A 25,628-nucleotide genomic window follows, 5' to 3' on the forward strand; every position below is an offset into this window, starting at 1 on the left:
CAGAGGAGCAGTCATACCTACAGCAAAAAACCAAAATTTTGCTTAAGAGGGTGTGAATACACACAAAAAAATAGTTACTGAATTACAAAATGGGAATGGCTAATATATTTTTTGTATTTTACTTTTGATAAGAAAATCCTAGCAACATAAGAGTTTCTAAAATAACTGTAAGTAAAGCAGGGGGAAAACCCATCAGCTGTGTCACTAGAATTTGCTGGTTTCCATTGCATTATAAATAGGAGCTTGGCAGACCCTCACAGAAAAGTGCATTTTTTCTGACATGAAGTTTACCTGCTATCTATCCTGGCTGTCAGTTAGAAGGGAGGACATCAGCAGACTGCCACTTGTGTAAGTGAGCCTGTGATCAGCACTGACCTTCCAAATAGAGATATTTGCATTTGCATTTTCTATTACTTTATTGATATTCCATAATCATGACCTGTAACATGCTGTCCTTAAACAGTCCAACTATTGCTCACAAGCTGAGAAATCAGGACCAAAAAGGCTGCAAAGCAGTAAAATAATGACATGATAATCAGTTAGATTTGTGATACAGCTGGACCAAATGCTATGATGAAATACAATTCTTTAAGGTAAGAAACAGCATTTAATTAGATCTAATATACAGCAACAATAAACTGCCTAACAAGATTCCTCCTTTATCCATGGTAACTGTGCTTTGCACTTACCTTGTCACAAAAAACCTTGATCTGGCAGTAGGCTCGGTGGATAGGTTTATTGCTGCGGTTGTTGTAGCTGTAAGTATCGATCTGAATCATCAAAGGAAGCCCTTTTACTCCTTTTTGTGAGGAGAAGTCTGTGCTCAAGCAATTCACTGTGATGAAAATCTGTGTGCCAGAGAGATTACTTTTTAAAATGTGGTGCAAACAACAATTAAACTTCCAGAAATACATGACAAGAAATGGGAAAATAAAATAAAAAGGTTTTAATTCAGCTATGATGCACGCTCTGGCAATTCACACATTTATCCTCCACTTCTGTCCAGCAAAGACACTCTATCCTGGGAAGAACAAACTTGAAAGCCATATATTGCTACTTTAGTTTGGATCAGAAGCTCACATTTGAGGTGAATCATTTGGTTCTCCCAACTTACCGTGCTTTGGTTCACACCAGAGGCTCAGAATACATGAACTGGATACTTTTTGGAAGAGCCAGACCAGAAAGACATGCTCCAGGAGCACTCAGATCCTCCAGCTGCTCATAGTTGCTTAGTTCATGGGAACTGACTAAAGATAATCTGAGATAAAACCTCCTAAAACGTGCCTTATGTGGATGTCAGGTCTTTAGCCTTTACTTGTTCCACCCCTCAACCCTGCTCTGTATGTTTGCACTATTTGTTGATACAGATCATCTTGCTTCACCCTTTCCAGCTGCCTTAGGTATGGCTTGCTCATCTGACAGCTCATTCAAATTCAGTGGGACAAAGATAAACTCTACTCCTTTTATTTTAAACATTTTCTTCACAGTCTCATTGACACTACTGCTTTCTCCATCCCATCAATAGATACTCCCATGTTTCACTTTAAGGGCCCTTCACAGTCATTCCTCCATTTTAAAGATGCACCTCACCCTGTGTTTCAAACTGGGAAGGAATTTTTCAAATATTCATAAAACTACTCCCTACCTCTTCTCAGAAGTTCTCTTTGTTCCACAGCATCCACATAACTTGACACTGCATTCAGAGAGTCACAGAGTCATCTGAGCTGGAAGGGACTGGGAAGCATCATCGGGCCCAGCTCTTAATGGCCCATCCAGGGATGGAACCCACAACCTCAGCATTAACCAACTGAGCTAGCAAGTCCCCTGCTTCAGAAATCCATCTCTTTCTCTCCTTCTACAACAAAAACTTACAACTTGATAGTCACTAATCATCTCCCTCTCGTTAACTCAATTGGCACCATGGGACAAGGTGTGTGTCATCTGTACAGGACTGGGGAGAAGGGTCTCCCACCACCAAAGTCTTCCAAGGACTATTCTGAGGTAAAGCAAACATTATGAACTGAAATACCACCAATAGCTTTCAGTCAGGATGGCATTCATAAAACTCAAGAGAAGAAACTAGATTAAAAATCTAATTTTCAGCCCAGTGAGGAATATGTGCATTACATAATAATTTGGGGCAATGATGTATTGATTCTACTTTTCACTTGCCCTTAGTTTAAAAAGCAACAACAAAACACCAAACAAAACAAAACCCCAAAAGTGTGAACCAAGGAAAAGGACTGAGAAAACCAGCAGTACATACTCCTGAACCAGGAGGATGTGAAACCTGCTCCAGAAGAATAAGGACACTCAGGAAAGAAGAGATCTCAAACTGGTCTCTCAAACAGATCTGATGCACCCCTCACAGGGCAGAGGAGAGGGCAGCAGGCCCCTGGGGTCTGGGAGGATTCCTGAAGGAAGAGCATGAAGGACATCCCCCCCCTCCTGTCCCTCCATTCCACAAACAGGGAAAATAAACCAACAGCATGAGCAACCAGAATGCAACATCCCTAAGAATGCAACATCCCTAAGAAAGACAACTGAATATAAAGAAGGGCTCCAGCAGGGCTGGTGGGGGATACTTTACCCTCCTGGCAGAAGTTAACATTACAGTCAGGGTCTTTATGATGGAGCCAGAACAGCTTGTTTGCCTGAGTGAGCTAATGGCCCCTCCTCTCTGCTTCTGATTGTATCACAGAGCTGCATTTACAAATGAAATAGTTGAACTTTAACTGCCGAGAGAAGAGGGAGGCAGGGAAAGGCCCTAGGTGAAACTCTGATTTTGAAGCTGATAGTGTTATTTCTGTTTCAAATTACAAGTTGATCTCCTCCAGCTCCAAAGATAAATGTAGACACAGAGAATACCCTTTGAAATACAACAGCCTGAATTTTTATTTGCCTTCAGAATCATTTATGGTGTCAGGGCAATGGTTTAAAGTGTGTGTGAACACACAGTAGTGGAAGGAAGTCTAGCATAAAATAGAATCTGGTCTCCCTATATTTTAGCCCATACTTCTGGCACAGGGATTTTCCAAAATGTACATTCAAATGTGAGAAGACATGCAGGCTTTGCATCTACCTAGCAGTTTGTACTACTTCCACCCTTGCTGCACACTCAGCTGAGAAGCAAAAAAGATATCTTGTCCTACCTTAATCAACTACATACACTGTGTCATCTCTTCCACTGCCTCCACAATCACAGAGCAGAGTAGGAACGGCTGGGGAAGACAGACTTTATGGTTTCAAGAGTCCCCATACAGCAATAACAGATTATTCAGCATGAATAATAGATAGATGCTGTAGGACTCAGTATCTTGTCCTGACACTGTAATACATCAGGATCTCTCTGAGGAGCAATGACTGTACATTCATGCACATGAAGCCTACTACACTTTCTGTCATATCATTTGCACCCCACAAATAGACAGATGGATTTGAATTAACACAGATCATTGATACTGGGGAAATTTTCTGTCTCCATGCAATGTTCTATTAGCTTTCCTGTAAAGCACCACATTGACTTTGGATTTGGAAAACACAGGGGTGTATAGAGGGAAAGGGAAGAGGGCATAGCTTCTGTTATTTATTTTAGGGGGTTTCTTCTTTGCATGACCAAAGATTTGCACCAGTGCAGCAGGCTGCTATGGTGAAGAGGACCTGAAGAAACATCTGGATAGTCCCCTTCTCTCTCCCCTGGTCTGACCAGACACTATCTTCCCAAAGCAGTGACCTGCTCTGAGCAGCACTGATTTGAGCCATTTGTCCAAACACATCCTACTTTGCCCTTTGCAACTCTCATCTTCCCCCTCTTTCCAGCTCCTGTCCATAATGCATGTACTCCTACTCTTGATGAGACAAGGGGCAAAACAACTCCATGGTCAGCCACAAAATGGAGAGCTTTTCTACTTTTCTTAGAAGATCCCCAGATTTAAGATCTCCTTTGCTGTGGTATTTTGCATAGTAGAATTAACATGGTTAGAAAATGTAGAGTTAAGTAGAAATTACAGTAGCAGGAAGAGAAATCACTGTCTCTCTCCCAATCCCTGTCTACACTTCTCATAGAACTGTATTAATAAAAGTTAGTGTGAAGTACCCGAATTCAGAGGCAACTTTTTTTTCCTGTGCAAACTGGATTTTAGCAATGTTTTGCTATCTGGAACTCATTGTATAATTGTCATTATAGTGATATCTTTTTTTTAATGTCAGCATATCTTAGATTAGAGCAATTAATGGCAGAGTTCCACCCATCTAGTCTCCAGCTCAGGCACACCATTGGCAATTAAATACTAATTTAGAGAACCATTTGGTGCTGAGAAAGGTTCAGAAGTGGCCCAAGATAACAACAGCTCTTCTATTTGTTATAGAGCACATCTAGAAAAAGCACTGTCTTTTGGGGACTACTCCTCCATGGTGTAGCTGCTATTATAAGAATTACTGTTTGTTAAATACTGCAGCATAATTAGGGATGTACAAGACACAAACACAGTAAGCTGCCTTAAGGGAAAGCAAGGCTCAGAAGTGCATTTCCCTTTTTATCATTTAATTCAGCCAACATGACTCTTGCTGCGGTCTCTCAGCTTATACACTAAAGATCTACAGCTATGAAACTTCTAATATAAGCCTTTTATTGCTATTTACATTTCTGGCTCCCATTGTCTCAGAAACTGCCAAGGGCAGAAGGGAGGCACAAAATAAGAAACTTAGAGCAATTTCTCTACTGAATACTGGCAATACATAGAACCCGGGTGACGGGTCTCTTAAAAGTCTGCTTTAAAAGGTTCCTCCCTCCAGACCCTAACAACAAAGAGTTAACTGACTTGTCTCTCAAATGACTAACATCAATCCCATCATTCTTCATACACACAGAAAGTGTGGGTTTATAGTTTCTCCTACCAGCCGTTACCTTATAAATCCCACACAAAGGTAAGACCTTTGTTTTATTTCAATACAAATGTCTCCAGCAAATGTTTACACTACTCTTTTGAAGCTTCCTCAACCCACACCACACCCCGGCAACTACATAAAAATGCCATTTGCTTTGAATCCCAGATGCATACTTACCAAGCCATTTGTATACACTGAATTTCAACAATATGTGCTACCACAGGTTAACTCTTCTCTAATATATACACGTGTGTGTGCATGTCTTGCATCTATATATACACTCATATATATATATGCACACTTGCACACACAGACATGGTTTATTAAAGTAGCTGCCAAGTTTAATCCTACATAATTTCTGCTACTAACTCCCCAAAATGAAGCATCTTTTCCTTCAACCTTTACATTTTTAGAGTAGAGAAGACATTAATTTCCTTCCTAATTAAATTAAATTTGATGTAACTTTAGAAGGAAATTCACAATTAAGGAAAAAAAAATCTTAAACTAGTCAAAGCTTGGCCTAAGTATCACTAACGATGTTTAAGAAATATGGATTGCCACAATACGAATTACTGCTAGAGATAATGCTGTTCTATAAACTTGATTTTACCATTGTACCCACTGGAATTGGAGCTCACTTTGGCCCACGATATCCAAGAACCTAATCCTGCAAATCAGTCACTCTTTGAAAACAGCTTATTACTGTATGAGCCATGCCAAAACTCATTAAATAACTGGAAAGGTTCCCAGAGGCTTCAGCATACTTTGGATTAAAGATCTACATTTCAGTTAAATATAGCAGGGCAGTTATTGCACGCAAGTATACACAACAACTGCTCAGCACACAACTCCTGCACTCACTGAAATCATCTCACTCATTTGCCAGCACCTGCCTGAATAACACAGCCACAAACATGTCTGTTTATTGCGTGTCCAAGTTGCAGTGCTTAGCAGAAATCTGTAATCTCTTGATATCACTGAAAACTGCTTGTCTCTTTAAGGAGACATATTTTGTTAGCAACTGCTCACTGAAGTAATATCTTTGATTTCAAGGCTAAAAAATACTGTCCATAAAAATATACAATTGTTTCAAGAAGTAACACCATCACAGCCAATGTAAATGCACCGAGTACCTACCAGAGAGAAGTCATATCTCAAGGAGGTGGTATGGTTTATGACAAATATATTATCCTTTGACCAAGACAATTCTGTCTCTTTAAGTATCTTTCTTGCAAACTAACTTCTGTCAGTGCTAACACTGCAAGCAGACAGATGAATGTCTATCAGAAATGAAGCTGAGTCTGTTCAAGAGCTTCCACTAGAACTTTGTCCACTTGCCAGATGCTGCAGCAAAATCATCTACAGGGCAACAGCAAGGCAACTACATAGCTTCTAGCATATTATAAAGACACTTTCAAAAGACAGTTATAATGTCAGCCAGTTGTTAATTGCTGTTTGCTTCTTCATCTTTTCTTAAAGAACTCCTTTAAAAATACCAAACATAGCATTTGGGTTCAACCAAAGGGAGACAACAAATCACCTTACCCATAAACATTACATATTTATAACAGAATTAAATATGGGAGGGAAACAAAGATGGATTGTACAAAACTGTTCTTCTCTTCCTACCCCTGCTCCCTTACAGCAATATCTTTGTTTTAAGAAAGCACTGAGTTTGACATGGCTATAGAGCCTTCCCCTCATTTCCCTGGACCCTGCTCTGAGCCACAAGCCCCACAGTGACCTCTAGATAAGAGCCCCAGCAGAAAAGGATGCTGTTGTAGAAAAGGGTAAGGATGTGCCAGGACTAACTCTCCTCTGCCAGAGGTAAGGGAACTGCTGCTGTCAACCAGGCACAGCAGAGAGAACACTAGCAGAGTGGTGTTTCTGACTTTGGTGCTGTTTCCTTAGATCACAGAAAGCAACAGTGTGATGATTCCACCTCTTGACATGCACTGTACAAGATTCTTGTTCTGCCAAGCAGCAGCTGGAAGATGACACACCAAGCATGGTGAACTGGAGCCAACAGCCCAGTTCCACTGACATTACTGGGGCAACAGAGAGAGGCCTCCGCCTGTACCCTCTGCATTCCTGTTTATTCCACTATGACCCAGCACGAGATGCTGCCTTACCAGCCCTTAGCAGGCTCACTGGTAGCTGGCAAATTCTGACTGCCACACCCATTCTCTGATACCCTCATCCTGAAGGGCTGCAAGGGGAAGGCCTGCTCTGTGTGTGAGAGGAAAAGTCTGACTTCAAATGAGGAGAAACATGGCTTTGAATTAGCTGCTATCCAGGTGGAGTAGGAAAGTGAGAAACCTGATGTTCAAAATAGGTCTTCTAAATGTGGGATTTAGTTTCCCAGGAGAGAGAGAGGTCTATTTGGTTAGGTGATTTCTACTACTTCTGTTTGATTTTCCACATTCCCCAGTGCACTTCCAACAAGAAGTTTTTCTTTGCTTCTTCCAGGGCCAGCAGAGTGCTTCATCACATCCCAACTCAGAGGCCCTGAAAAGAACTGTTGTGTGCCACTTTTGTCTGACTTGATAAAAAAAAAAGGCTTTTGTGCCTCTGAGAGGGTTAAATTTTAATCTTGAAATTGTGGTGAAAATGGAAAATAATACCAAACAGAAACAATAGAGGCAGTTGAAAGATCGTCATTCAAAAAGCTTAGGAAAAGGGAGTCTGTAATTATTCTTCATCTCCCATGGATGAGGTAATTGCTGGAGAAAAAACAGCCTTCAGTGACGTGCCTCAGAACCCACAGCTTTCCAACACCGCAGGGGCATCCTATGGGAATCCCCAGACCCAGTGCAAGCAGTTACTGTATCAAACTTCCCAACAGGAGCAAGCACGTACACAGATGTGTGTGTGTGGGGAGGGAAACATTGGAGCGCAGACAAAGTGATAAACTCTCACATACAATCTGATTTATGCTTGATAGCCAAAACTAAAGCATGTTATAAATCCTCTTTTATCAATACATTTACAGTTCAAGCTCCTAAAAGATCAGATATTTAATACCCCAAAATAAATATGCATAAGCCAATTTGCATTTCAATCACTATTTCCTGCAGAAATACAAGCAGCCTAAATTTCACTCCTAGCACTTTTTAAATTCAGAAGGAGTCTTTACTTTAAAATCTCAGCTTGTTTTGTTTCCAGTGATCATTGCAAAATTTGTGTTTATAATGTTCTGGCACCCAAGGCAAGAGCCAGGTGAATGGTGTGAGATTAGGAAAAAACGTCTGAGGTTAACAGCTGACATTAATGGATGTGACTTCCGTGTTCCTAGATCAACATGGGTGTCTTGCTAAGTCTGGCTTGGAGCTGCAAATGCAAATGACTTAGAGAGCTGCCAGCCCTGGGACAAGACTGCCAGGTTCTAGCCCTGGTAGTGCTTCTGTAAAGGTCCTCGAGGAGGACTGCTGCCTTGGAGATCCCAAATCAGTGTTTGCTTGCACAGTGATCACACACACACAGCAGTTGCCTGTGGTGACTGCAGAAGACAACCTACAGCTGTATTTTGAAATGGAAACACATAATAGGGAAATATCTGGGCCGTTGAAAAGGTAATCTCTACATGAGTAAATACAGCACCATTAGCAACTGGGCCAAGTACAACTCTGTTTATCAAGGCCTGCTTTTGAAAGAGCTGGGTGATTTTCAGAACTATTGTCTTTCCTTTTAAGATGCACATCAGAGATTAAATCCCGGTTACTATAAACAGTCAGTACCTTCAGTCAGGAGTCAGGACAGTGAGTGTTAATGCTACCACTCAGTGCTCAGTACAAGTTCTCAGAGGACTCACTCGGAGGATGCAACCTCTCTATTGCTGCTGGAAATGCAGTGGGCAATTGTGCATGAAGAGGTCTTTGTATTTGAAAGATTCATAGCTCTAGTTAAGCACTGGACATTTTGTGTTCAACATGAAAACACTATCAGGAGTTTGCCGAGCTCAGTGTTTGCTGTTTATTAACTACATCCCCAAGAGTACTGCATTACCCTCACTCATTTTACACAGCCTATTTCCCTTGTTGTTTGCTTTCCGGGGGCCACCTTCTTATAATTGCCGGCAGTTTTTCATTTCTCCCACACTAGTCTATGCAGTTGAAGCACTCTGACAGCCTTTGTACAACCTTATCTGTAAGAAACTAGTTAAGGTGTTCTGATGTCCTGGTTTATAGGTCCACTTAAGAGTCACATTCCTGAATGAAAACCCCATGCCTGAGGGTACTTGACCATTAAAAAAGGGAAAAGAAAAAAAAAACCAAAAAACGTCTCAGTCCTCAAAAATACATTCATTCCAAATTGCAAAGATGGTCTGCGTAACAATATAAAATAAATGGCACCAACACAAGGAAGGCATAGTCTAACTTACAGAATATGGATTATTGGAGATGCTGATACTGTAGAAAGAAAGTTGTCAGTTTGGAGAAAGAAAAGACAGCTTGTGTCTTGCACCTGGCTTTGCAAATAGGAAAAAATCTTTTACTTTCTCAGGCTGGGCACCTACCAACAAGCCCTCTTACTTCTCAGAAAGGAGAGAAGTGGAGCAGTGCCTAACGATGGATGGTACTTATATAAATGGATGCCATCTGCATGGCTTTTCCTCACCTTTGCCTCCTCATTGACATCCCAAGTAAAGGACACAGCATTGAATGCAATTTCTTCAATATTCCCAATGGTATTAAAACTCTCCTTGTAATCAGCTGTAAGAAAAAACAAGAGTCATGAAAAAAATTGAACTGTTTTACAACTCATAGTGCTTCTTTGCTTCTTAAGCTGGGTTGTCTAGTGCATCAAAACCACCTCTTATATTGTTTATGATTAATTATGAATAATCTTTATTACAAAGAGGTAATATAATGCAACCTGAGTCTTAAGCATAGTATATCACTAGCTAATGTGATACTATAGTATCTGCACCTTCTTCTCACTTCTTCCCCACTGCTATTATTATTCCCCACTGTTATTATTATCATCAATAAACTAGCATTTTGGAAGGAATGAAAAGCAAAAGGGAGGAAGATTTCAAAGTTTACTAACCCTCCCCCAAAACAGTAGGACTGGAAAACTATATAAAACAGACAACTCCCAAGTCCTCTTTATAATTGAAAAAAGGAACAAGCACTGCTTTTCTCTCACTTTGCTGGACAGTTTAACACCTTTTATTCTTTTTGATGACAGATTAAGAGAGATACCAGGTAATAGCTGCTTGATTAAAGGAACTTCCAGATCGTTCACACTAATGGAATAACTCTCTCTGGGACAAACATTTCCTAAGAATTCCTCGAGGGCTGTAATTGGACTCAGTGCCAGAGGGCTGAGATTACATTCCTGATCTAAAGTTTGCCCAAATCCGTGCTTCAGAAGCATGCTGATTCTTAGCTTTGTAATCAGTTATAGAAAGAGGGTGTTTTTGTATTCTGTGCGACACACAAATGATTCCAATACTCATTCCCTTTGCCTAAACTGTTGATCTCTAAAAAATAATTTATAGATAATAACTATTTTAAAATAATTTATAACAAAAAACACTGCTACAAGAATAATTACTTCATGTTTGAGACTGGCAATCAGTATACTTTCCTCTCATTTGAAACACAAGAATGCTGGCATCTCATTGGGTAAATAAAATCGTGTTCCTGGGATCCATGAATGATTTTAGATACAGTAAAAAAAAAAAATCACTTTAGACCATAAGAACAGCACGAGATTATTTGGTGATGTAGCAAATTAGCAAAGTGTTTGAGAGGGCAGGCAGGCTTTTCATTCCCACCTTGAACTCAGGTCTCCTTTTTAACTGAAGTCATTGGCTTCACTATCTAAATTCAGTGTAGGGATGCAAATGAGAGGAATTAGAAGACACATAAGTAGTTTAATATGCATGTGCACACATCCACCCACCTCTTAAATTTATGATTCACCAGAAAGTGCCTCGTGCAACTGACTGCTGCATATGGGCGTGCTGTGTAGGTGCACTTTGGAAAGACATGAACAAGATGTCTTGTGAAGACACCTGTTTTCTTGTCTTAAAAGGCTGTCAGAACCTCACATCCCACCAACCCTTCCTTTCTCTCAACACATGCCTATCCTTTAATTGCTATACACCAATCTCATGGAGTGTCTATGTGACACTGTTAAAAAGCAGAAGTGCATCCTATTCCCCTCAATTTACATCCAATTAAAGAAGGATCCTCAGTTGATTAAGAAACCGTTTACACCTCAGAATATTTGAAAGCTGTTAGAGTGACTACAACTTTTCCACTTCTCCTGCTGTGAGTTACCAGAAAGAGAAAATCAGCGTGTTCAATAAGCAAAAAATGGTTGCACAGGAGTTATTTCCTCTTTTGTTACATAAATTGCATATAAAACAATGGCAAATTTTTAATGTTAAACATTAATCATGCATTACATGTCATTGCATACTTTTGCATTGTGCACATAAATAACACAAACTATCCTGAAAAAAACAAGGGCAGGTTTCTATGGAGCACAAAGTTTCCACACCCATACTTCATATTTGAACCTGTTCCAGTATGTCATATTATTGTACTTATTCTGAATAATCAATATCCACTGAAATTAAGTATTGTATTCTTTACATTACAATTATTTTAAAAGAAAAGTTTAGTGATCCAGTGTCACAGCACTGTGAAAATAAAGCTGTTTTCCCCCTGCCCACCTTATTCCTCCTACAAAAAAACAAACATGCACCTTACTCCTTCTTCAGAAAAATCCTTTACAGGACATAGCCTAAATTTTGGAAAATATCTTACCTTCTTGCTTAATAAGAGTCAAGCCCTCAGGTTTATTCCTCAAGCACTAAGGACTTGAATACAAGTACATGTTTATCTTTATTAATATCAACACATCTTCAGACTTGTCACTCCACCTAATCCACTGAAGCATCCTTCCTCCTAGGAGGTGCCCCAGCCAGCACACAAAACAAATTAAAGCAGTGACCCGTGTTTGTCTGGAGTGAAGGAGCGAGCCACTATTTCCTCTGATGTCCAGAATATAACTGCAGGCCAGAAAGCAGACAGACAGATCTCTTCCACAATGGAAAGCAGCACAAGCATAGCCCCCCTGTCCATCTGAGATCTGAACAACTGGAACTGGAGCATCCCAAATTAATTTGATCCTCTGCCTGCTAAGGACCACATCATGGTCTAGATTAAAAGTGCATTCATAAACAATTAGAAAGGATTCACAGATGTTAAACATGCTACAAACATCAAATTAAAATAAGAGTAACATCTATAGAACAGGTGATGCAGAGTTTTGGACACTTAATTTTCTTTTTATACAGGGCCTGGACATTAACTCCAAGTATTTAGAGGACCCCTTCAGGTATCTGAATTTTTAATGTAAAGGGAAATTTTCATAGAGTCATTCAAAATAATTTTTGCATCGAAGGGACCCCTGGAGGTTATCTGGTTCAAGCAGGGCCAGCTTCAAATTTGGATTAAGTTGCTCAGTTAGATAATTTGATGATAAAACTAGAAGATTTTGCTAAATGCAGTTTGATACTTGGGAGCCATTCTGGCCTAATAAGCCAGTTAACCATGCCAAAGAAAATGAAATGTACTTCAGAAACACCATACTTGTAAGATGTAAGGCTATATTTCAGTTGTTCTCAAGAAAACACTACTGAGCAACATTTAGGTCTCTTTTTTGCTGAAAACTGAGGTGAACCATGCTCTTACAGCTCTTACATCTGACAAGAAGGGCTATATCAGTAAGTCTTACTACACTGTGCTTTGCTCATGTTTGCACCGCAAATAAAGAATACGCACCTCAGTATTCAAAAGTGCCTCAAAAGTCAGAGCAGAGCTATTTCACCTCAAACTAATGGAAAATTAAAAGACATTCACTTTAACACAGGTAAACATACAGCTCATGCACAGCACTTATTTTGCAGAGCACTATTTTTCAGAATATGTATCGTAAGTTAACTTTTTGGGGTAAGGCAACTGAAATGTGCCAGGACACCACAAGAGCAGTGGAATCAGAGGGTGCTGGCACTACTGTGGAGCGAGCTGCTCAGCACATACTTTTCAAAGGTATGAGCACTACTACCACAAGCTTGTAGGGACTAGCACAAAAAAACCAGGCAGCCTTCAGAAAGAGCTGTGAAGTGGCCTGTTTCTTCTTTTAAGGTGCCATGATAAAAGTAATTTGTTCTGGGGGGGCGGTTTTACTGAGTTAGGTACCCTAATGGACAAGAAGAGAAAATGGGGGCAAGGGAGAAAAGAATGAAGTTCATGAAACAGTTCAGCCAGAAAAATGATGCTAAGACAAGAGGCAGCAAAGATATTCTGGAAGAGCTGCTTGGAGAAAATACACTTGACCTTAAATAACACCAGGCCTCAGTGGAAACTACAGCATTTGAAAATCTATGGGGCAGCACAGTGATTAGGACCGCTTGGGGACAGATTCCCTGATCATCCAGTTCAATCGTCCCCCGAAGTGTCAGAATGTTCTCTACAAGTAACCCTGCTTTGGTTTAGCCCCCGTCTCTGCCCCCTCTCATTCCTGCCATTCAATGGTTTGGTTCCCTCAGGCGGTCAAAACAAGATAGACTTTGTCTGCTTTGGTCTTGCCGACTTCTTTGACTGGAATCCGTGCAGATGGGTGCATGTGTAAACTGCACGTGGGAGGGGAGAAACGCTTGATGTCTAGACACTGCCACTGACTTCAACTTCAGGCTCCTTGGCAGCAAGTACGTGTTCTTCCTCTGCTAAAATCTCCCGAGCATGCAGATAGGACAGCTGAGGCTCAAATGGGCTAGTAGATACTTTAGATGGGATGAACGATAAACAGGTCTCTCAGGATAGCACACCAGAGCTTGCCTCTCCCTCACTGCTGACACTGACTCACTCTAGGGGTGTAGGAATCCTGCACACTCCTCTGCAGTCACCACAATGATGACATCTGCACTCTCAGGCTGCAATTCCACATCAATTGGCTAACATAACTGTTGCTGGATCAAAGACTGGATCACCCTTTGAAAAAATAAAGGGAACAGATACTCTGCCACACCTGAGGAGGTGCAGACCTTGATTTCCCAGAAGGAGGTACACCACTAAATACACATGCAAGGGGCAGCTCTTCTGTGTAAATACTGAGAACCATTCTTTCTGCATGGTCCCTACCCAGCTCCATAGACCCCACAGTCCTAGCAGCAATGAGCCATTGCTAAAAACTCTGGTACAAACCAAGAAGCCATTGCCAATATATTCCACCATAATTCTGTGCAAGGCACCAGAGCTTTCCGTATCTGAAATCTTCCCTGAAACATCTGGAGATGTTCTTACACTCACCAATGTCAAGGACTCTCTGTTTAGCTGTATGCTGCCGGGAATGCCAGTACTTCCAATATTTCAGCTGTTCATCTCTGTTTTTATCCTCACTGAAAACAACCATGACCACACTCTATGAAAAACAATACCAGAGCCACATTAGTTAAAATAATTAATAGTCAGGAACACAAAAATTAAAATCTCCATATGTCTCTAATTCTGATCCAGCTACTCTCACATACTTTGATGTAGAATACTGGGTTTTAATCAGTCCAGTACTACAGTGTACTTAAAAACCCAGGACAAAAGAAATGTAGTTGTAAAATAATGCAAAATCCAGGATTATGTTCTTGATAGTCCAAATAAAAATTAATCATATTCTTAGTTTTAAAAAGTCACCTTCACTGGCTAAAGGCAAGACATTTTCAATTTAGTATACACAAATACTCTTTTTGGGAGCAGGACTCTTATACATATGTGTTTAATAACAAATTCAGTGTAACTGAATTTTACTGAGGTTTTCAATTCATGTTCTGAATTCACTTTGTTAAATTGTGATTCAAAGGAAACAGATTGAATTTTTATGCAAAATTTTACACAAGCAATATAGGCTTTTTGAATAAGCCCTGCTGTAGGCAAGCAAAACAACACAAAACAACGGAAGAATGATCATACCAATTAAAATTAAGTGAAAATAAACCAGAGAAAAAAAACTTCACTTTTGAATGTTCATTTTCACCCTGAGACAGTAGGCACAAAAAATCACTATCGAGCTGCTTTATAAGCCAAGGAGGTAGATTACAATTGATTCATCATCTGTGTCCCTCCAAAAACCACCATCACAATCCTTCATGCACTCTGTGACCTTCTGCATTCCACCTATAAAAGGTGACCACCATCACCACATCTTCTTCTCCATGGCACGAGGCAGTACACACCATGGAGGAGTCCTGGGTTATGCCTGTATATACTGGCTGGGCACCAGGTGTGTGTGGCTGGCCAGCTGAGGCACTAACCAGAACTGGCCATGCAGATTGGCATTTCCACCAAGGACAGCACTAATGTTTTTATTAACCACTTACAGGGAACTTGTAGAGGTTTAATACCTTCAAAACCTCTTGCCCCTCTGTTAGCTTTGGATGGAATCAGCAATAAATTCAACAGTCACTTGAGTAGAGCCCTGGCAAACAGAACATGATTGTGAAAGTTGCACACAGTTTCACAATCTTCTGTCAACTACATCCTCCAGAAGGATGCAATCTCACCTCTCCTTTATAATTTCCACCCTTCTGCTGCCACAGCTTCAAAACTTGTGTGGCAGTGCACTGAACCAAGTATATGAGGACTGGTTTTCAGTCAGACCAGTACCTCCTGACTCCTGTTTCAGCTCTACAAGTGCTAGAGCTGGAACCACAAAATGGGAAGGAATGGGTGGCAGGGAAAGAGATTGTACAGCAACAGAGCAGTCTTGCATCAGATTCAGCCAATAGCCTCATGTCTCAAGGAAACCAGGCTAAAAATTAACTGCTAATTCAGGTTTCCAAATCATTGCCTCTGTTTAGGAAGAGTCTCTCTAAACTTCATGTATGATAGAAACATATAGGTTGTTGTTTGCTTCACTGCTCACGTTGACTTTCGTTGCTTCCTTTGACTAAAGTCACAACATTTTTAGAGAAGTTCATGTATTTGGATGGAAACATTTTTGTGGCTTCATACATACGCAGCCCTGACAGCTTCAAGGTAAAATTTACAGGGCTCATTTTTCATTCCAAAGTTACTGGGTTAGGATTTATCAACTCAAAAGCATTACCAAGGAAATCAGGAGGCTCATTCACCAGGTAGATGTTGCTGAATACACAAGTTACAGTTCTATGCATAGAATCTAAGATGCAAATAATTCATTTTGTTACACTTCTGTGTGAATGTCAAGTGAAAGCTCACACTTAGACAATGAAAATTATTTAAAATTTATGTCACAAAGGATGGACTCAACTCTTCACGTTTTCTCTGAAATGCACTGGAAAGCAGCTGATGACATGCACCAGTGAGTAAAGATGGACTACACAAAGTACATGTGGCAGATCTTGAACTTCTTTGCTTTATTCACGGCAATAAGTTCACCAGTGTTAAGTGTAGTGTCTGTGTAACCACCATTCTGCCAAACCATAAACTGAGGCTATCATTAACTCATAAGATCACACTCTGAAAAAACTGGACAGCAAAACATTTGTTACCATCAATAAGGTGTTATCTCACCTTTACATTGAGCATGAGAATAAGCTTGCTCTGTCCTTCCTCCCCCCCCCAAAAAAATTTAAATTAAAAGCCAATCAACCACAACCACAACTATCTGCAGAGCTACATTCCCATCTAGGAAAGAAATGTGACTATACCCTGACTTTGCTGATGGGATGCCGGAAGCATTTGTTGTCACCCGTCTCGCTCAGGGTGATGGCGTAGAACTGTCCTTTGTTCAAGTAGGTCATGGGTCCTTCCCCTTGCTTCTGACGCAGAGACTTGGTAGCTTCTAGTGTGTACTGAAAAGTGCTGCTGAAAAGACAAGGAGAGAAACATCCACAAAATCCATATCACTTTCCCCTTTTTTATTATGTAATTATTGCATTGAATAAGGCATAAGGAGCTAATAACAAAATTCCAGGCAACTGTGACATAGCAATTTAAAATTGCAATTTTCTTTTTTTGACTTCATCAGATCCCGCAATCAAGCGTAAAACTATCTGGACTGCAAGTTTCTTGGATCAAAGGTACTATCTCTGAAAGGAACCATTATGAATTATGAGACTGTGTACCTCACAATGAGAGTGTCAATTACCAAAAGGGGATTCAGTATGATTTGCAGAAAATCATCAACTCCACGGACATTTAAACTTAGAAGAAAGTTGCAGAAAGAGAAATAAATAAATAGTTTTTTTTAAAACCCAACTAGAATAAAACATGTTGTGAAAGATGGACAGAAAGAATGGAAAGTCCAACTGCTACTTTCAGCACAGTTCAAAGAAGGAATACAAAGAGAATGGACAGTAAGTTCATTTGTGCAAAGACAACATGCAAATCAAGGTTTTTATAAGCTTTCTTTTCAAAATTAGTCACACTGAATGAAGTGCCTACATTTAGCTTTATCTTCAATCAAGTAACCTCCCTTTAGAAAAATGTCAGGCAAAAACAGCTCTTGTGTTGAAATTTTAGGTTTTAAAAAGACCCTCCTTCACAGAAGAACTTTCCAACTTCAAAGCACTTCTCAAACCATGAAAAGTTAAGGCTCCATTAACTAGTGAACTGTTAGCTGGAAACAATTCTCACTGAGCCTCTTCAGCCACCACCTCCAATAATGGGCTTGAACAATAATCCAATAAAAATGATGCCTGCAGCTCCTCACATTCTCTTACATTAAAATAACATTGATCTTGTAAAAAAAAAATTTCAAACTGCATAGGAACCTTAATGCAAAGTACTCATGAACTGGAGATACAGTGGAAGCATTTTCACAAAGGTTCTAATTCAGAAAAGTATTTAAGCAGTGCCAGAGCAGAACCAAAAAGGAGGAATATGTTGGTCCAAAACAACAGTGTATCCCTAACTTTCTAATTCAAGCAAATACTCTAGATCATCATAGTGATAATCATCGCTGCCATAGCGATATAGAAATAAAGGGAAAACAAAAGATATTTTAACTATCCAATGGAAAAAAACCCACAACAAAACACGTAACTAATAATTACATTTAAATCCCCACTTGAAGAGAAGGTAGAAAAAACCCAACAGATCCAGTCTTTCCATCCAAAAGGAGCTTCATCAGCTTAGTATCAATTATTCAGTTTAGCTGCAATCATTCAATCAAATGAAGACAACTTATAAGTTCTTCTTAGCTTATAAATTGAAGTCCAATCATTTCTCTAATTGCTTAAAAGTTACAAGTCAAAGCAAAACTAAGGTAATAAGCAAACACTCGTCTATACCTGTCCAACCCACCAATGGCAGCACTGGTGCTTCCACACAGGGCAGCCGGGGCCACCATGAAGGCTCCTGCACGCAGTGGGAAAGCAGCACAAGGCACCGCTGTCCCCTGTGCTGCGGGGTGTGCTGGCACAGCCCCTGTCCTGTGTGCAAGGGGGACAGAGGCACTGCCAACACTGGCAAGTGTGGACCTGTCTGAGTGGACTGGAAGAGCTGTACCAGCAGTGCTGCAGAACCAGCATCCATCTGGCTGCACCACTTTTAGAGGTAGGGGCACAGCCTTGATTTAGCATCACACGTAAGGACTGCAGATTTTGTGCTCAAGACCACTTCATAACACACATCAAAGCACACTGAGTGTCCTGCGAAACGTGCCTCAAAACCTCACACCAGACAGAAGAACTAACAGGGATGTGTGCTGAGAAGGGCTTAGAATGATCAAAGTCAGACACACACAATGTCTGAACAGAACTGCCTGCAGTCTGCCACAGGCTGGTCTTCTGTTCCCTGGCATTCTGTATGTTTCAGTCAAAAAATGTAAATCCCAGACACATTGCACTTGGCCAGTTTTGGAGCCTCTGTGTAGTGCCATTTCAGAGTTTTCTTCTCGTTTTCAGTTGGCAAGGAAAGCATGCCCTATAGCAGGAGGATTACTCTCACTCTTAAAACCTATTGCAGTCACTGAATTATTATAATACTATTATGAACCTCACCATGAGTCTCAACTAAACCCCTGTGTAGTCACTAAAAGATCTTCTAGCAATAATTACTTGCATATTCATCACTTCTTTTTTCAATCTGAAATTCTCATTTCTGAGCCTTCCACTTCCAGGTAAACTAAATACATCTTTCCTGGGAGTTTTCTTAAAGTTTTCTTTCATTCTTAAGGTAACCTGGGCCATAGCATGAAAGACTTAAATGTGTGAAATTTGTTAACAACACCAATGCTTCAGGATTCAATTTTACTGAACATTTACAAATGTTCAGTGTAGTAAGCGAGAAGTCTTTGCTAAATATCAGTTTCATATCTTCTGTCTAAATAATGATTCAGTTCTGAGCTCATGGCAGTTAATGATTGTTTTAACATTCTTCAGGAAAAATATCAAGCTCTAAGGAGCCTTCACCACAGTCAGGGCCATATGCCTAATCCACAAAAACTACATAGGCATGTTCCTGACTCTAAAGTGAGAGTAATCTCTCAGATATAAACAGAACCATTCATTCATAAGTATGAAATAAAGCATCAGTTTAAAATCTTTAGTGATTGCAGTCTTTCCTAGACAAAGGGACTCTACAGTGTTTGCCCATGCTGCATGCACATTCTTCTGTGCTTAGGCAGAACAGTATTCTTTTCAAACTTTAATTTTTGAAACTTTTTCTTGAAGCTTTTTTAACTATCCTGGACATTTGACTTGTGCATTCTGTCACCCTGAAAAGATTTTTTATGAGCTGGTTGTCAAAGCCATACTCTTTTACCAGGGGAACCTCTCAACAGTTTTCATCTTGCATACCTTGGGCAGGGGGGCTTCAGAGGAATTATGAGTTTAAAGCAATGCTGAGGGAAGGCAACAGATGAAGACATAAACTATCCAGATCTAAGAGCTAGATGAGAGGAGACTGAGCAGGAGAAAAAGGGGAGAATAATGCTTGGCAGCATTAAGGGAGCCCTGCAGGTACCCCAGGGGGAAGAAAGGAAGGGCGGGAAGTGGACACAGGCAGCTACTCCTCAATACATTCCTGCCTGATGCCAGTCAGCACACTGCAAAGCTCATGCCATACCTTGTTTGTTCATAAATATATTCTTCAGCCCCCACTGACACACTCCGATACTTCTGAAAAATAAGACCAATTAAATACTCTTGGATAAAATCAAAATGCAAATACCAACAAAAGTGCAACTATGTTTATTTAAAGATAAACTCAGAAAAAAAATCAACCCTTTAAAACTCAAAATACCTAAAAACTAGAGTGGATATTAATAAGCTAGTCACATTTTATATATAAGTTAAGAGGTTGGCATTGTAAAAAACATACAATGATGTTGTAGGTTTTTTTGGTACCTAACGTCAAAGAACTTGTTTATACTATAGAGAACTAACAAACTAAGCACAGCTAAACAAAAAAATGAAAGAGATTAGAACAGCATATTTATAATAGTGACAGCATATTTATAATTGTTACAAAGAACACAGCAAGCGATTGACCAAAGTGTCCACTACCACAGCAATCTATAAAAGCTTAGCACTCCTTCAGTACAATACAACTAAGTCACTTCATACATGCTTTGAAAGCATTCCTAAATATGTATTATAATGTGTTTGAAAATTGAGTAAGTATTAGACCAAATCCAAACCCAGTCATTCTCACCCGTACTTAGGAAATACTTGGCAAGCACTCAGGAAAACTAGTAAGAACAACTGCCTTCCTACCTCTAAACACTAACTTTGCCTAAGTTTCTTTTGGTATGTTTTGACATTTTACCTTATGGTTTCCCCACACATGCTCCATCCAGCTGTGCCTACACAACAGTGACTGGAAGAGCAGTCAGAGCACAGCCAGGCTAAGCACATCCTGGGGTTTGGGCAGTTGAGAAAAACAAAGGGACAGGCTCGGTGCTGAGTGAGGCTGAGCAGGGTGGCAAAGTTCTGACTGCTCCCATGCCACATGCACGTGAACCCTTGGGGCTAGAAGGCCACCAACACTGGCACACATCTCCCCAACAACTAAGGCTGGGGACATAAAGTTAATTGTCCAGTGTCCTTTGTAGAATTAATAAGGGAGGTGAAGATGGAGAGGAGTGAATGCACTTAGAAAACCCCTCCATCCAGTTTTGGCAAGCAGATTTGAACTGATTCTTTCTCCATAGACTGCAGAGAAATCCTAGATGGCAAATACTGCACCCTGTTATTAACCAATCATTTTAAAAACATATAACAATATATTACAAAAAAACATGTAACAAAGTTACTATAACACAAAATTTGGGATGCAAAGCCAATATGTAGATGTAAAGTTTCTTTTTACATCCAAATTTAACAACTTTGCATGTTTCACAGCTCTCTGCACAGGGCAGATGCTTGGGAACCTCTCAACATCATGTCCCAGAACAAACCAAAGGAATGGAATCACTCTGCTCGAGCACCACAGGGAAAGCCATGGGTATGGTACCATAAGAGCCATTTCCCAGTAACACATAAAAACTGCCAAACTAATATTGTTTGATAATGCAGAACAGTGTTTCTAATCCAAGGTTTGGTCCTACTGATTTTACAATGGGAAGCTAGATTTCTTCATTCTTTATTTATTTAGTTGACCTACATGTGTTCTTTATCTGAAAACAAATTTCACCTCCAGACATCCTGGATCTGTGTCCCTTATGGAGACAATGGACTTTTCTATACTACACAAACACACAGTAAATTTCTCATGTACTAAATCAGGGCAGTTCAGCCTTAATGTAGCTTGCCTTGTACTTTTGTTATGTTTACAATTTTGTAGAGTTGGGAGGATAAAAATCCTAGGGGAGTTTTACCATCTAATATCTCTAATTATTTGCGGAGGTACTGTTAGCTTTAAATTGTCTTTACCTTTCTACAATTCCAGCTTGCTTGCCTTATTCTGCAGCAGGGAAAAGCAGCCAGAGGGTACTCATCATACTAAAGCTGCCTGTAAAATTACTTTGGTTGTAGCATAACTGTAAAATAGTTAGAAGGAGCTCTCCTTGCCTTTTTTCTCCTCATTCCTGTACATATACACACAGTTGTTCCTTGCCTGGTAAATTCTCTGTTCCCCTCTATTAGTCTAATTCTTCTACCTTTTCTCACTTGCTTGTGTTACAGAAAAGAGCTTAGTGCAACAAACAGCTTCTGAATAAATTACTTGGGTTTTTATCCAGCAGCAGAGGCTGCTGCTACTCATTTGCATTTTCAAAAGAACATCTAGAATTTCCCTGTTACAAAGTGGCTATTTCTTACTATTCTGAAGGTAGATCTTGTTAATGGTAAATAAAACTTCTTTCAGAATAACAGCTATCTTCTACTTGACACAATATCCCCAAAGACAACAACAACAAAAAAAAAAATCAGTGCTTATTATTCTCAGAATTTTCAATAAACATCTTTAAAATTGTCTTCTGAAATGCCTCATGATGCTCCCCTTTAATCAGAGCACAGACTGATGGAAACACAGCAAGAAGCAGAAATTAATTTGTTGAAACAAGCATCACTATTCTTCTAATGGCACTTGTGGACAGTTCAAATTTCCTTATCTTGTTTACAAGCTCAAATATCGTTATCTTGTTTACAGCTTTTTATTGCATTCTTAGAAGCTAATTTGAGGTGAAAAACTTACTTCTGTTCCTCCATCTTTGAAGGTGTCACTGTAGGTACTGTCAGGAGTACTGCGCTGATCATCTTTAAGATAATTTGTGTGGGGAGCAATGTTGGACACTTCGTATGGTTCAAAGATAACACCTCGGTGCTCCTCATTTTCTCCTCTTGCATAGTGTGTTTGTGGGGTCATAAAAACAGGGGTGAATTCCTCTGCTTTAACCACAGTCACTGCAGACCCTGTGATGGGTGTTGAGCTCCCAGACACATTTGTGTTGTATTCCCTTTTGGATGACTCCAAAGGATCTTGGTTCAAGGAAAGGTTAACTGGCACTGTCTTCAGGACTTGCACACGGTTCTCTCCCCCACTTAAGTTATTCTGAGCTTCCGTGGTATTAAGACAATTTCTGTGAGACAAAACCAAAAGATGTTATGAACTGTCCTGATAGAGGAAATCTCCTTCTTAAATAGCTTAATGGTCTTAAATGTCAGGGAAGGAGATTTTTCAATTCTGATAAGCCACTGCCATAAGAAGTAATACATTAACAAATACTAGGCAAAAGAAATTCTGAGGCAAGCAGAGGTCCAGAGCTCTTTAACAAATGGAGAAAGATAATACATTTGATTTGACTGGTTACAATAAATTCTGGGTATTTAGGGTTGCTCTTGCCTTAGCTTATAATTTGGATGCAAAATCAATCCAGCAGTACAACAGCCTTTAGACACAAAATAAGAATGAAGAGTAAGGCAGGGCATGGATTACTCACAGTAGATATTTTGCACATGAAATAGGCAGAATATCAACAGCAAAATTCATACACAGATGGCATGCTCTTTCAGGCTGTTGACAGGCCACTACTGTTTGCTTAACTCTGGTAGCAGTGCTGTTCTAAAAGAGCAAGCCCAGGAATTCCATTGTAGCAGAGTAGATCAGTAACTATAGTGGCTGCAAAGTAACCTCAGCAGCATTCCCACATCTACCCACAGTTGCTGTTGAAAGCAATCTGACTGCTGATAGTAGTTACACTGACATAAAACTGTTAACTCATAGAACTTGCAGTAGGTATAACATTGCTTTGTTTTCAACCCAGGAGAAATGCTCTGACACTACCCAGTGCCCAGTTCCTCTCTCTTGGCTTTCCACTGAAGGCAAATTTTGTCAATCACACTCAGTTTAGGAACTGAACATCAGGAATTTCTCTGGTTTGCACAAGAAAAACTGTCCAAAAACCAGTTCATAGCCTGTTTTGAAACAGTAAATTTATACTACTACCTACTGAAACAATCACCTTATGAACAGCTAGTGGAGACCATCTAAGGCTGTCACAAATTAGCTACATTGAAATAAACCTTACATAGCTCATCTCTGTCATAATTTTATGGAGATACTTCCAGTATGTAAAAACTTCTTTGTTTCTAAAAAAATATACACTCTTTTTTTTCTTTTAATAGTAGGAGGCAGCTTCCTTTGACTCGAGTCACTTTTAGCCTACAGAGAAAAGCTGAAATCTGAGAGGAGTGAGAAAAACATTCTAAGCAAATTATTTTAAGAGTTACTTTATTTCCTGGGTAGATCTTAAATTATGTTAAATAAGACTCTATAAATGAGATTACTGAGGCCAAACTACTCACTTTTTGCCCTACAACAAGAAAACAAAGAAAAAAAAGCCAATAGCCAACTGTCAAGATAATCTGATTTTACTAATCTCAGCAGAAGCAGCAAAACAACACCACCAAACACAAACAAGGAGTGAAACTCTCAGCTACCTTCCAAACTGCATGTTTGAGAATACCATCCATTTTTTCTAATCAATTGAAAGTAAAAAGGAGTAAAATGTGCTTCCCAAAACAGCCTTCATTCTTTTAACTTTTGAAAGAAAACCATCAACGCCTCAGGCTCTCACAGTTCCTTCAGTTCACAACTGATCAACACTTTCAGTAGCTGGGTATATGATTTTGAATAATACTGTACCTTTTATCTTGGTCTTCTTGATTATCACTCACTTTGTTAAGAGACAACAGCCTTTTATCTCTGGGAACCTGAGAACAACACCAGGCATGGGGTCAGGTAAATGCAACTGTCAGGCATTTGCAGCTTCAGACTGCTCTACAGCAACAACTAGAAAAATGTAACTCTATCAGTGTTGTCTAGTTCACAGATGCCAGAGCTGTTTTTCTTTGGATGACTGACTGTGAACAGAAAGAAAATTTCCAAAGACAAAAAAAAAAAAATAGGAATTTCTTTCTTTTCTAGTTCTTGGGCACACCAGTTAGCAGCAAAGCACTCTTCTTTATGTCCTATCTTTTGAATATCAAGCTAGGCCAAGCTATCTCAAAATCAAAGCTCATATTATTCCAAAAACACACACACACACTTTTCACCGAATACAACAAGATGAGAAGGAAGATAGGATACCTTGATGAGCTGTACACTGAGACCATTTTAGCTCAGACAAAAAAGGCTTTTCAATTAAACCATAAGCGCCAGGTAAGTCCTCCTGTTAGAGAGAAGCCTGGAGAGTGCAGGACTCACACTTAAAGTTTGTGGATCTTTCCCTTTCTTAGTATGGGGACAGGTCAGGGCATGCTGGTATGTCATCAGAAACACTGACTTCTGCTTTGCTGACTGCATCAATAGCTATGAGAGGTAAAAACCCAGACAAATCTGGCCCTTGACAGACTCAGAACTGACATCAAGCGACTTTAAAGATTTGTATTCCTACACACCAGTGTCCTGACACCAGCACAGATATAAAATCACTAAGGGAAAAGTTGCTGCCATGACCATATTTTTCTTTTTTTGCTGAGCCATTAATTTGGGAGCTAAGACTTCTATTTTTTGCACAAGACATATCCACTCCATTGCAGCAATTAACTCAGGATTAAAGAGCAAGAATAGACCTACGAATGGGCTAAAGCCGTGCTTTTTACTTTTAAATATTTTAAAGAAACATTAGAAAAATATTTGACTTTAGAGGAAAAAAAGTATTACAGTGCACTCCAGTAGCCAATGATAACATCAACAATAACTGCAAGAGAGCAGCACAGTCACAGAGCTCTGTGCAGAGCTGTTCTTTCTTTTAGGATCATCCCCCTTTCATATTAAGCATCCTGCTGGCTAAAAAACCAT

At 39.8% G+C, this 25,628-nt stretch overlaps 1 protein-coding gene across 1 annotated transcript in view; it reads right to left on the reverse strand.

Annotated features, from left to right (window-relative positions):
* Positions 1-25,628, reverse strand: part of GRHL2 (grainyhead like transcription factor 2) — a 57,350-nt gene that overhangs the window by 24,369 nt on the left and 7,353 nt on the right. Inside the window, exons 3-9 of the mRNA XM_054633439.2 lie at positions 24,471-24,538; positions 22,521-22,905; positions 19,950-20,002; positions 16,589-16,745; positions 14,217-14,328; positions 9,505-9,599; positions 690-848 (exon numbers count right to left, since the gene is read on the reverse strand). Of these exons, the coding sequence (XP_054489414.2) occupies positions 690-848; positions 9,505-9,599; positions 14,217-14,328; positions 16,589-16,745; positions 19,950-20,002; positions 22,521-22,905; positions 24,471-24,538 (1,029 nt within the window). The remainder of the gene's footprint in view (positions 1-689; positions 849-9,504; positions 9,600-14,216; positions 14,329-16,588; positions 16,746-19,949; positions 20,003-22,520; positions 22,906-24,470; positions 24,539-25,628) is intronic.

This window comes from Agelaius phoeniceus, chromosome 1 (assembly GCF_051311805.1).
Source record: "Agelaius phoeniceus isolate bAgePho1 chromosome 1, bAgePho1.hap1, whole genome shotgun sequence".
Lineage (NCBI taxonomy): Eukaryota > Metazoa > Chordata > Aves > Passeriformes > Icteridae > Agelaius > Agelaius phoeniceus.